A 12,401-nucleotide genomic window follows, 5' to 3' on the forward strand; every position below is an offset into this window, starting at 1 on the left:
ATATACAGAAAACATAGAAAGCATGAGTCTTTTTCATGTAAGACATTTTGACAATTCACAGTAAGAAAAACACAGATGTAAATTAAGGATGACAAATACAATCAGGTATACAACATAAGCCTGCAAATCCATGATGAAAAAGAGAAAATCTAATAAAAGAGACCAAATCAATCCAAATTGTAAAGCAAGAATATGACAAAGAATAATTGCAGGCTCAGCCAATCTGATGTTTTCAGGTGAAAAAAAGGAAGAAGGAACAAAATCATGTGATTCAGTAGTTTACACACCTGGGAGTGTAGATTTGAAAGCGGACAGGGAGCCAGTGCAAGGAGGCAAGGATGTGTGTAAGTATGGTGTCTTTCCTAAAATCTGCACACATGTTTAGCAGTATCGTTTTGCACAAATTGCAGTCTGGGAGATTCCAGAGCAGTACATTTCTGTTATCAGGATAATTGTGCATGGAAAACTTTCCTCAGGTTAGAAGTGGATACAGATGTACTAGCTATAAATTAAATAATAATTGACCTAAAATCTGCACAGCTGCCTAAACGGCTCAGACACAGGGTCGTAACTGCAAAAGCACAGGTGTAATTAATCATATTAATGATGGTTCTGTTCCATTTATGTTTCCCAGTAAGCTGCCCAGCATGACCAGAACCCAGACTGGTTACCCTAAATTGAAAGCAGTTATGATTCAGCCAGTGCAACTGATAACTCTGTCCACCTTTGTTGATTGTTTATCACCTGATGTGGAACTATGTGGTAAAAGTACACCAACAGCATAGTAAGAGGGAGGCACTGACTGCAGGGACAGGAATGGCTGTACAAACAAAGTGATGCTAAAACTCTAGCAAGACAACACACCTACAGTTAGCATATGGCATTTACCATGTACCATTTGATTCCAGCAAGTTAGCTAGGTGTTATGCTAATGTTTAATTAGCATGTATCAGAGTAAGCAAGTTAATAATAAAGTAGCTATTGTTTAGGAAAAAACGTTTTAGTTAGCTTGCTACCTAAGATAGGCCCATTACTTTAACAGTGGCACATTTCAAATGTCACACTAACCTGGAAACATGCTATAAAATTTGAGGACTTTTATTTTTTTTACCTTTCTCAGTTAGAAAGGTCTAATTTACAACAGAATGATATGAAGTATGAACTTCTTGCCAACTGCTATTTAATTTAATGCTAATGCGACAACTAACTGACGTTCCAGGCAGTAATTATTCAGAAGATAAAAAACAGATTCCACTGTGGTTTGATTTATATTGTGCGTTTTATAGTTATTGCCTTTTGGGTTAGATAGAGTTGGCATAAGTCATGTGGATGCGTCCTGGGGAGATGCCTTTCATTAATCTAAGTTGTCATGATGCAATAAACTAATAAAATAAGGCTCAAATAAACAGAATTATCTGTGCAACAAACTGTAAGGAGTGGCACACTAGAAGCATAAAAAGGGTATTATTTATTCTTTCTCAATAATAATATCAAGTTTGTATAGATGTGTCGTTTTTTTAATTCCCATGTATCTACAATGACTTACTTGTTATTCTTATTTAATGTTATGTTTGTCAAGTTTCATAAGTATTCTCTTTCTACCCAGAATGTTGTGTTTGTGGAAGGGGAGGAAGTTCTTGTTTTTGTGGATTTTTTTTCCATTTCAAAACTAGTGCAGTGCCCGTTCTGCTGATTGCTTGACCTCTGGTATTGCTGCTCGCGGCTATCTCATCCAAACAACTTCACACTCGACACTGCACTTCCTTTTGCTCCTCAGCAATACACACACCAAGTGTGAAGTTGGTCGGATGAACGGTTGTCGAGAAACTCAAAGGAGAGACAGACAGACATAGACTCCTTCAATTTTAGTTAGATAAATAGAAAACATAAAAGATTGTATGCAATGGCACATACTGTTAGCCTATTTTAGATATCATACAGCATGTTATTATATGTGCATTATCTGTCATAAAGCATGCACATACTGTACGTTGTTCTTATTTATAGTTAAAGTTGTTGCTGTAGCTATTAATAGAGCTGTTGCCAGTCAGTTCTCTGTCTCACTCATAGGTGTTTGACAGCTGCAGTACAGCATCATAAATAGAATGTGAAGTTTCCTTAAAATTTACATCCGCTATTGCAAAGTAAAATTGAAAACAGCTCACTTAATCATCCAGCTGCACTGGAAGGGATACAGAGGTTGTAACATAATTAATGTTCTGATCTTACAAACTGTTCATCAATCTTAACAAGTAGTTTAGTCTAATTTTCATCTTTGAAGGCTGAAGGTGTTTCTTGTAAAAATGCTAATGTTCCAGGTGCAGTTTTCCTTTTTTTCAGGAATTGAGTTGAACAGGGTGCCATTTTCTTGAAACAAGACAGAATAAAGTAGATTGCTGCACTGGTGTCAAGAAAACAACAATTTCAACAAATCCTGAAACAAGCTGATTTGCATACTAGAAACACAATAAATAATTGCTTTTGTTGCTTGGTTGATTTTTTTTGGCTCACTTTAGGTTCACAAAAAAAATGAAGCGTGCAGAATGCATAGCATGCACCCGCAGCATTTTGAGGCACCTAGTGTGCACAGGCGTTGAAGGTTTCAAATTATATTTTGTAATACGAAATACTAACAAAATTCATATTCACAACACCTGCCATGATAATTTATGGACAAAGGATTTTGGAGTTGTTAGCAAAAGTTTAACTCTTATGCAGCACCTTCACTACATGTATGCCATACATCTGTGCAGTCTTTCCCCATGGAAACATTAATTTTCTCTTTCAGCAACTACAACATGATGAGTAATATTCATTCATATCCATTATAAAATTCCACTGTGTCACAATGCTAGGATTTTGGCTACTCGGATAATCATGTAACAATGTGGCTAATGCCATTAGAGGAGATGATACCAGGCTGTGGGTGATTACCAGCAGTCATAGTAAAACCTCATCAGAATCATGAAGGATTTATGCCTGGCCAAGCTCACACAGTTGGGCGGATTATGGCTAGCAGGCTATTTCCGACAGGCAGACCCTGTGAGGCCACGACACCAATCACCAACCACCAAACACCAATAGACTGAGGAACAAACCAGCAGCACTGTGACTGACTCAAGCAAGCAAATATACTCACAAAGATAATGAGAAACACGTAAACAAGCTCAAATGAATGCCCGTATTCACATGCACGTATTAGTTCCACGTGTACACACACACTCAACCAGTTTAAAATCAGTGAGTTTACATTGTTACATTAAAAGTTGCTCATAATACCTATTGCACTGGTTTACTTTTCAAGAAGTTGTTGTAATGCAGGCATACTGTAGGATTTATGATGCTGCAAAATCTAGAAATCCAGATTAATGCGTGTTTGTGTGTGCGTGTAGCAGATTAGGAATCCAAGCAGGATTTCACTCTATCACAAATGGACATACAAACCCATTAAAAGGATTTATCTTACCATGTCACCAAGATATATTTCTATCTATTCTGCACACTAGTGGTACACACATGCATGCAAATGTAAGAAATTGATGATTTTCTATGATATACAGACTATTTAACTGCCTGTTAAATACCTTGTCGTCATCCTCACAGGTCATGACGTTGGAGAAGGGGATCTCGGCCTTGAACATCTTCCTACAGTGCATCAACTGCACCAGCAGGTAGCACACCGTCTTGAACTTCATTCTCTTGGCTGGTTTGATGTCTGACAGAATAAGCCCGGGAAAGATCTGGAAGTGAGGAGACGAAGATAATAAGATGAACAGGGTGAAAAAAAGAACAACCTAGATATTGAGAGGTACGGGAAACGTTTTAAGGTTTTGATTTTTCTCCTGGTAACATATTATTAACACATATTATCTCCTAACATACTACAAACATTCAAACTTTTCCAATTTGTTTTGACCTATAATCTTCCAACTTGTGTTTGTGGATACTGAAATGACTTTTAACTGACAGCTGATAAATCCTCAAATTGACCATCATAATGTTGTACTGGAAAATATGTACAACTTAATAGTGCTAAAATATATCAACATTTATATGGAAACAATTACATCCAAGAACAACAATCTTCTCAGATGAGGGGTCTGTATTCTGATATCAATGTAGGATCAATAGACGAATAACAGTCTACCAATACACATGTACGTGGTGTTAGAGTCAGAATATATAAACACACAAATTATTGGCAAAGATGAATACTTTAGTCTGTATGCCTTCATACTTACCATGCATCAAATAAACTAATCTCATTTTGTATGTGTGTATCATTCAGCTCGTTTGTCAAATTTTACAAGCTTCAGATATAAAACTAGCCCATGTAACATTTCTAAAATGAGTATTTTACTTATTAAAATAAGATATTATAACATTCTTAAACAAAAAATCTAAAGATGAACAAAATTGCCTATATATTATCTATATCTATATTAATTCAATTTATTTTTAAAAGTAAGTCTAAGGTCAGAAAACGTAGAAAGAAAATCATATTTACAAAAGATGAGTCAGTGAGTATTTGTATTGTAGAGTCTATTGTACTTCAATGTGTGTTAGAATGTTGTATTGCCTCATGTATTGTTGGCATGTTAGTATGCCTTTATTTAACATGGTAAACAGCCTTTATTTAACATGGTGACATGGTATGTTAGCTTAGCATTGACTTCATGCTACAGTTGAAGCTGATTGGAATTCAGTAAAATGTTCTAGAAGTATAACCCAATGAGTAGGACAAGTGGAAATGTTGCCCTTTATATGTTGCTAAATTAGAAATGTTAAAAAAGTCATGTCGATAACTAAAACCCACAACCACGCTGTCTTGATTTTCACAAAATGTAACCTTAAAACTCATTATTCTCTCTTTTACCAACACTCTTGAGCTCAAATTTGAATGTGCTTTTGAGAATTGTCTCATTCATGGAAATAAAGTAGGCTTGAGTGGGATTTTTACAGTGTGAGTGTGCACCGTTAGAAAACCTAGATATGTCAAGTGTGTATTATGTGTATTATGTGTGTATATGTGTGTGTGTGTGTGTGTGTGTGTGTGTGTACTCACACAAATACCGTAGCTGCGGATTTAAAATTGCCATGAGTAGACACACACACACACGCACACACACACACTCAGCTCTTGTGCACATGTACAGTAAGTGGTGATTGATAGTGATCCTTGCCATGTGTACGCTAGCTTAACGCATGGTCCGCCTCCCTCTCTGCATCAGAGGATTAACTGTTATGACACTGATGGATGTGTTACCTCTGTAGTAAGAGAGAAAATGCAAAAAAAAGAAGATGACAGTGGCGTACTTTGCGCCTGTGTGATGGCACGATGAAAAACGTCTCTATGTGATGTTTCTGAAGAAAGGCATGTCTCTCGTGGCCGAGGCCCGGCTCCACCTCGTAGTCTCCATTCAAACACTCCAGGGTGGTCCTTGTGATGTGCACCTTGCTGAGAGCACAAGCAGAGCAAAGGACGCAGGGCAGTTAGCGAGAAAAGTCCAACACTAAGGTCCCCAATCATTATCACCCTCATTATTTTCAGTGGCCTAATAGGCCCTCGGCTGGCTGACAATTCTTCAGAGCAAAGACATTTTCATCCTCACGACTCATAATCTGGTAACGAGTCCTAAAAATCGCATCACTGCCCTTGAAACAAGACCAAATTGAGCCAATGTGGAGACCTCACTTCATTGCTTTTTAAATGCAAATCAGCTCATTACTGTACATGAGTTTTTCTGAATGAAGTATTAACTTAACACTAATGGTCTGTTTAATTTTAACTGCTTTCTTTAAAAAAAATCGGAATCCCAATAACCTTTTAAGATCAAATATGAGATAATGTGACTATATTATCCTTATCTATTATTAACAAATCACATCAAAAGAGCAAAACCATCAATGAATTAATCCTACTAACACATAGTGCAGCTGTAGCTAAAGCCTGATACAGCTTATATATCTGTGCATAACATATTCCTCTTTGCATGGGAAGTTCTCTCTCTATAAATATGCAGTCACTCATCACTGGTTATGCTCAGGGATGCTGTTCAGTTATCACAAACCTTCAATGGGGTGTTTTGCTATTTTTTTCTGATTTGAGATTTGTTAAGAAATTAACAACATCTCAGTCAGGGCGGTATAGCAGGTTTAAATACCCAGCTGGCAACACTCAAAAAGAAATGGGCAAATTTGGTGGACCTGTATGAACTGGAAGATTCAATGGAGGAATAAACTGCTAAAGCTAGACCGATTAATTATTAGTTTATTGCAGATATAATTCCGTATCAGATGACAACAAGAAATTGCAGTACAGAAATGCCAAAACTTCAAACAATGTCAGGTACTGAACATTGTTTGTTTGCTGTAATCATTCACCCTGTTCGTACTGGCTGTTAAAATATCCCTTCCTAATGTGCTACCCTAGTAATAGACTAAATCCACAGTCCTCCCTCTGTGCAAAAATACATTTGAAAGTTTAGTCAAACTCAAAGACATCTACTTTCTGATATACAGTTGTTAAACGCATTAGAATCTGACTTCTATATCTCATTATTAGGTGATAAGGTCTCATAATAAGAAAAGCCATGATTATGACATCCTTACTACATCTTTGATAACCATGTTTAACTCTTTGTATAAACTACAACATCTGTATCCGAAAAACAAGCTCATAATTAAGAAAGCTATCTCATAACTATATGATACAGATCTCATCATCATTAGATAGAGATCTAGTAATTATAAAATCATAATAGAGATGCTTCATCATAATACAGCTTCATAATTACAAGATAACTTATCCAGTTTTTCTTCCTTTGGTAAATGCAATGTGCTTCTGTAAAGTAGTTTTTGAGAAATATTTCAGGCTGTGGCTAAATGGACAATACCTATCAGGTGGCTCAATTCATTTGAATTTTGTGTCTTTTCAGTAGCTTTGTTATCTATTTGTTTAATCAATAATAACGTCAGGCTTATGCTTTATGGTGGACATATTGACAACTCTATGATAAAACATGTAGAGTTCCCGTAGTCATGCCTATGCAGAAAGACTACATTTCCATATCTATCACTACTGTGATTGGATGCACACATTCTAAGTCTGTATTCTATCTCTGTTGCTGGGATACCGCGTGTGTTTGCGTGTGTGTATTTTGTTTGCACTGTGACTGCTCAGAGACCAGTTTCAGTGGGTGTAAGAGTCAGCACTGACCCAGGCAGCCCTCCAGCCTCCATCACATTTGCCAGTGTGACATCGTTTGACCAGACGTCATACTGCCATTTCCTGAGGCCCAGAACACCACACAGCACCCGTCCAGTATGCAGGCCGACACGCATGTTCAGATCCACTTCTGTCGCCTCCACCACCGACCTGCAGGGGGGATGAGGGGGGTAGAAATTTAATCTCCAGAACTGAAACAGGACCAAATTTAACTTGCAGCGTGTTTTTTTTCATCTTTCTCTGTTTGGTTGTTTGTTAGCAGGATGGTTTCCACGTTCTTGGTGGACATTTAGGCAATGGATTAAAGAACAAGTGTTAGTTTAACGGTGCTGCTCTGGTACCAGGTGTGCATGCAAGAATGATTGAGAATCCAGGTCACCGCCGGATTGTGGGTCCACTGCTTTGGACCAGACTGAAATATCTCAACGACCGTAAAATGGATTTGGGATGCAACGGTCAGAGCTAGTGATGTAGTATAGACAGCGAGCACAGGACTTTTAACCACTGGACCAGTGTTCCAGACCCAAACTGTTGTTTATTCATTGGTAAATTATGTTTGTGACGTTTTTCTTAAACCTAACTCAGTCGTTTTGTTGCCTAAATCTAAAGGTATATTGTTTTGCTGGAGCGCCGACATGTAATTTTATCACATTACGTGCCAGAACCAGGTTATGAGCTGTTAAGGGGTCGTAGTCATTTCAGGTATTTCTGTAGGATCACGTCGTTTTTCCTACATACCTCATCACACTTCCACCAGCCTCAATTGTACTTCATATTTAGTACTAATTAGAAAATGTTTGCATTCTTACACACTAAACTAAGATGGTGAACATAGTAAACATCTAACCTGCTGAATACCAGCGTGTTAGTGTTGTTGGACTGAGCATGTCAGCATGCTGATGCTAGCATTTATCTCAAATCACCGCTGTGCCTACTAACAGCCTCATAGGGCCGCTAACAGGGGGGGCTGTGGCACATGAGGTAGAGCGCTCGTCAAGCCGAGGTGTCCTTGAGCGAGACACCTAACCCCAAGTTGCTCCCCGGGCGCTTCTTAGCAGCCCACTGCTCCTCCGGGATGGGTCAAATGCAGAGAATTGTAATTTCCCCATTGTGGGACTAATAAAGGATTAATTATTATTATTATTATTATTATTATTATTATTATTATTATTATTATTATTATTATTATTATTATTATTATTATTATAACATGGCAGTAGAATATTGGCATTGTTGCTCTGTCTTAACTTTGCTTATTTTGATGCTGCACTCGATGCATATAAAACATTTCTAAAACTTATTTTTAACGCCTAGCTGGAGATATTCTCTCTCTCAGTAGTTTCTGGTTTCCCTTTCTTCTTCAAAAGGCCTTAAAACTCTTTGAACGACTTTGTGGGAGAAAAGCTTACCATTTTGAATGCCAAAATAAACTTTGTTAAATCAAGGTGGCATAATCTGCTGGCCTGCTGACTTATTATCATCAACTAACTCAAAATGAAACCATTCTACTTGCATGGCTGTGTGTAGACCACCTTCACCTCCCCATGTTGTGGTGCACAGGAGGTAGAGCAGGACTTTTCCTCTCCAGTAAATCCCTACAGAAAGCTCCTCACCACCAGTGAAAGTTCAGCCACGATGTTTGTGTGTATGTTTACAGGGTTAGCGGGAAAAAAATGTTTTGTCTGCACATCATGCAGAAGGATTGATGTTACACACACACGCACACACGCATAGAAACAGAGGGAAGAGTGTGTAAGGCAGCACCTGTCTTCTGAGATAAAGGACTCCTACAGCAGCATCCATCCACTCAGACAGAGACAGAGACATGACAGGCGCGACTCACACAAGGAAATGAGGTGAAGGCTCTGTGTGTGTGTGTGTGTGTGTGTGTGTGTGTGTGTGTGTGTGTGTGTGTGTGTGGGTGTGGGTGTGGGTGTGTGGGTGTGGTGTGTGTGGGTGTGTGTGTGTGTGGGTGTGGGTGTGTGGGTGTGTGTGTGTGTGTGTGTTGGTGTGTGGGTGTGGGTGTGTGGTGTGTGGGTGTGTGTGTGTGGTGTGGGTGTGGGTGTGTGGGTGTGTGTGTGTGTGTGTGAGTCAACATGCAGCTGGGGGGTTTGGGGGTAAGCATGTGTGTCCTTGTGATTGCAAATGTGTCACAAGTGGCATTTGTCTCAGCTTGCAGAATATCTGTTGTCAATATTAAGACTTACATGGATGTTTCCGACATTACGTTGCTGTGTCCAAACAAAACAATGGACCTCTTGCTGCTGAACTCCACTTACCTCAGGTGTTACAGTTAAACTTAAATGTTTGGCTGTCTACTCTGTGACAGTGTGAGAAAAAAACTGGGAGAAGAATGCTAAATTTAAGTTTAAGATGATCAAAATATCTCTTAGAAACTGGAACGACAGCCAGACATCTTTGATTTACAACTATAAAGCACTATGCAACAACGCTGCTCTTTTTAGTACAATGAGCAAATTAACAACTGCTTTTGTGCCTATCCAAATATCTTACCTTAAATTCACAATAATATGTTTAATAAGATTTACTTCATTACCTTTATGGCAGAGAGAATCAGGCCTTTATTTGTAATATTACAAATAGAGAGGCTGTTATTCCTAATACTGTTAAATGCAAACTCAAAACTTCCTCCATGTTTAACTGTTGTCGAGGTTAAATTCAGTATGAGGCAGTTTTACTTTTGAACGTAAATAGTTTTTGTTCACTAATAATTGCCACTGTTGGAAAGTATATAAGTACATTTATTTAAGTACTGTACAATTTTAAGGTTACTTGTGTATTTTCATTGTCTGCTACTTTATAATTGTATTCCACTACAAGTCAGAGGCCAATATCGTACTTTTTACTCTACAACATTCAATTAATAACTTTAGAGTACATCTTCCAGCACCAACAGTTGCAGGAGAAGTCAGCACTTCCTGTTAAACTTTTAGTGTGAAAAAAGTACCTTTACAGTGATCAAAACATGGCAAATTACAAGAGCTTGGAAATACTAATGAATTTTCTTATATTCTGCGACCAACAGAAAAAGAAACATAGTGGACTGAAAACACAAGTTTCTAATTGGGGGTAACAGCAACCACATTTTTTTCCCAATTCACCGTGTCCATGCAGGTAAAATGAAACCTTGTATGTTGACCTGTACAGATGTGTGGGCGCCCATATACATGTTATAGAGAAGACATAGGTGTGTGTGTGTGTTCATGTTGGTGTGTTGGACTCACGCAATTGTGTCAATCATGTCCAGACCCATCTCCACACAGCAGTGGGCGTGGTCTGCCTTGGGTTGGGTCAGGCCTGACACACAGTAGTAACAGTCCCCCAGGATCTTTATCCGCCTGCAGTGATTCTCCTGCAGACGGACACAAAAAAAGAAACGGACAGATGATTATTTGAAACAACGTACTGGAGTCCGCCAGATGGAATATGTTAGTTTGAGAGAGGGGACTAAAGCGATAGCCTCTCTGATTTTGAGCTACGCCAATGGCTCGGATAAAAATGAGTCTGCTGGTTGGACCTTCACATTGGTCCATACTAAAATATATCAACTATTTATGGATGGCAATGAAATGGGCTTCAGGATTTATTGTTATACATTAGGTCATCCCTTTATTTTTCCTCAAGCACCATCATCAGGTCCAAATTTCCATTTCTACCAACACTGTGGTTTAAAGATTATTAAATACCTGCAAAACAAATTGCTATTTAGCATGCGAACACACAACACTAAGATGTCGGACAAAGTTAAAAGACGTCCATAACAGAAGTTTGTAACCATTGACATTGTGAGCATGTTAGCGCTGTGCCACTAGCATAGCTGTAGACTCCTAAGTCTTGTTTTAAACAGTAGACCTTATGGTCTGGATTTGGATCTGGATCGCAATTTTTATTTAGTTTTGACTACTTGCCACAAGCTACTTATCATGACAGGACTATTGCTCTTTCAAACATATGCTGCTGATGAAAAACAGAACTTGATGACCCCAAATAGTTTCTCTTGGGAAAGAATCCAAAGTTTGAAATCATGATGTAGACCATTTTAATATGTAACAACTGAAAGTTGGTCACACTTGACATTAAGAAAGACTGTACTTTTACTCCTGTTACATGAGATCTAACTGTACAGAAACTGTGTGGATGCATCACTGCTCATGTAAATCAGATGTGTGTGCTTGTGCATCCATGTGTATGTTTGCAGTTGAGGCCAACTCTAATTGCTCCGACATGCTCTTGAAGTAGAAACCCGCCCACACATTCCCAGACAGATCAGCTATTTGTCACAGTGCACATTGTGCACAAACTCTGCAACAATGAGACAAACAACAATACACACACACCTTTAAGACACATGGACACACAAACAAACATACCTGCAGAACAAACAGCAGCATGTTTACATGCAAACATACAGTAAAGGTACTTCGGTTTGGTTGCACTAACAGGGTTTCCATTGGGGGCTGTATCACTCACAGTCATCAGAAAATCTTAATGGTAGACCCTACAAAGCTTAGCCTGCAGGCAGCCTCTGAGTGACAAACACATACACACACACGTGCGCACACAAACAAATACAGAGGATTCATGACAACTGCAGGGTTAGAGGCGTAGATGAGAAGAGAGGAGACGGGGTGCTCTGGTTTTCTGCTCATGGGAGCAGAAAGATTCTGGCGTGGGAGGATATGAGAATTCAGAACGTGGATGATTATCCCTGTGCTAGGAAGAGAAACGTGTGTGTGTGTGTGTGTGTGTGTGTGTGTGTGTGTGTGTGTGTGTGTGTGTGTGTGTGTGTGTGTGTGAGTGTGTGTGACCCGAAATGAGAGAGAAATGATCAGCTGACAGCAAGCCATGTCTCAGGAGAAAGGTATCTGTGTGTGTTTTTGCAGACATATTTGGGATTTTTAAACCAGCTTTTGTCTAATTGGGGGCAAAATCAGTGTCATCAATTTGATCGTGGCTAGGTAAAGGTTAAGGTTAAGTTGGGTGTATTGTTGAGTTAAGGGTGTGCCTCCTGGGAATAAATGTGTTGTGTAGCATACAGCAGTCAGATGGGCTCAGTAGCTGTGACAGAGCCGGTTTGAAAGTGAATTTCTTCCTCGCTAACACGACAGGGTATAAATCTCAATTAGGATGCAGCTGCAGCTACACACACACA

The 12,401-nt window shown here is 38.9% G+C and overlaps 1 protein-coding gene across 1 annotated transcript in view; it reads right to left on the reverse strand.

Annotated features, from left to right (window-relative positions):
* The window catches only part of LOC129094658 (adenylate cyclase type 1-like), a 44,741-nt gene that overhangs the window by 17,213 nt on the left and 15,127 nt on the right, over positions 1-12,401 (reverse strand). The window contains exons 5-8 of the mRNA XM_054602918.1: positions 10,474-10,601; positions 7,220-7,378; positions 5,317-5,458; positions 3,585-3,740 (exon numbers count right to left, since the gene is read on the reverse strand). Of these exons, the coding sequence (XP_054458893.1) occupies positions 3,585-3,740; positions 5,317-5,458; positions 7,220-7,378; positions 10,474-10,601 (585 nt within the window). The remainder of the gene's footprint in view (positions 1-3,584; positions 3,741-5,316; positions 5,459-7,219; positions 7,379-10,473; positions 10,602-12,401) is intronic.

The sequence above is a fragment of the Anoplopoma fimbria genome, chromosome 8 (genome assembly GCF_027596085.1).
Source record: "Anoplopoma fimbria isolate UVic2021 breed Golden Eagle Sablefish chromosome 8, Afim_UVic_2022, whole genome shotgun sequence".
NCBI classification, from domain to species: domain Eukaryota; kingdom Metazoa; phylum Chordata; class Actinopteri; order Perciformes; family Anoplopomatidae; genus Anoplopoma; species Anoplopoma fimbria.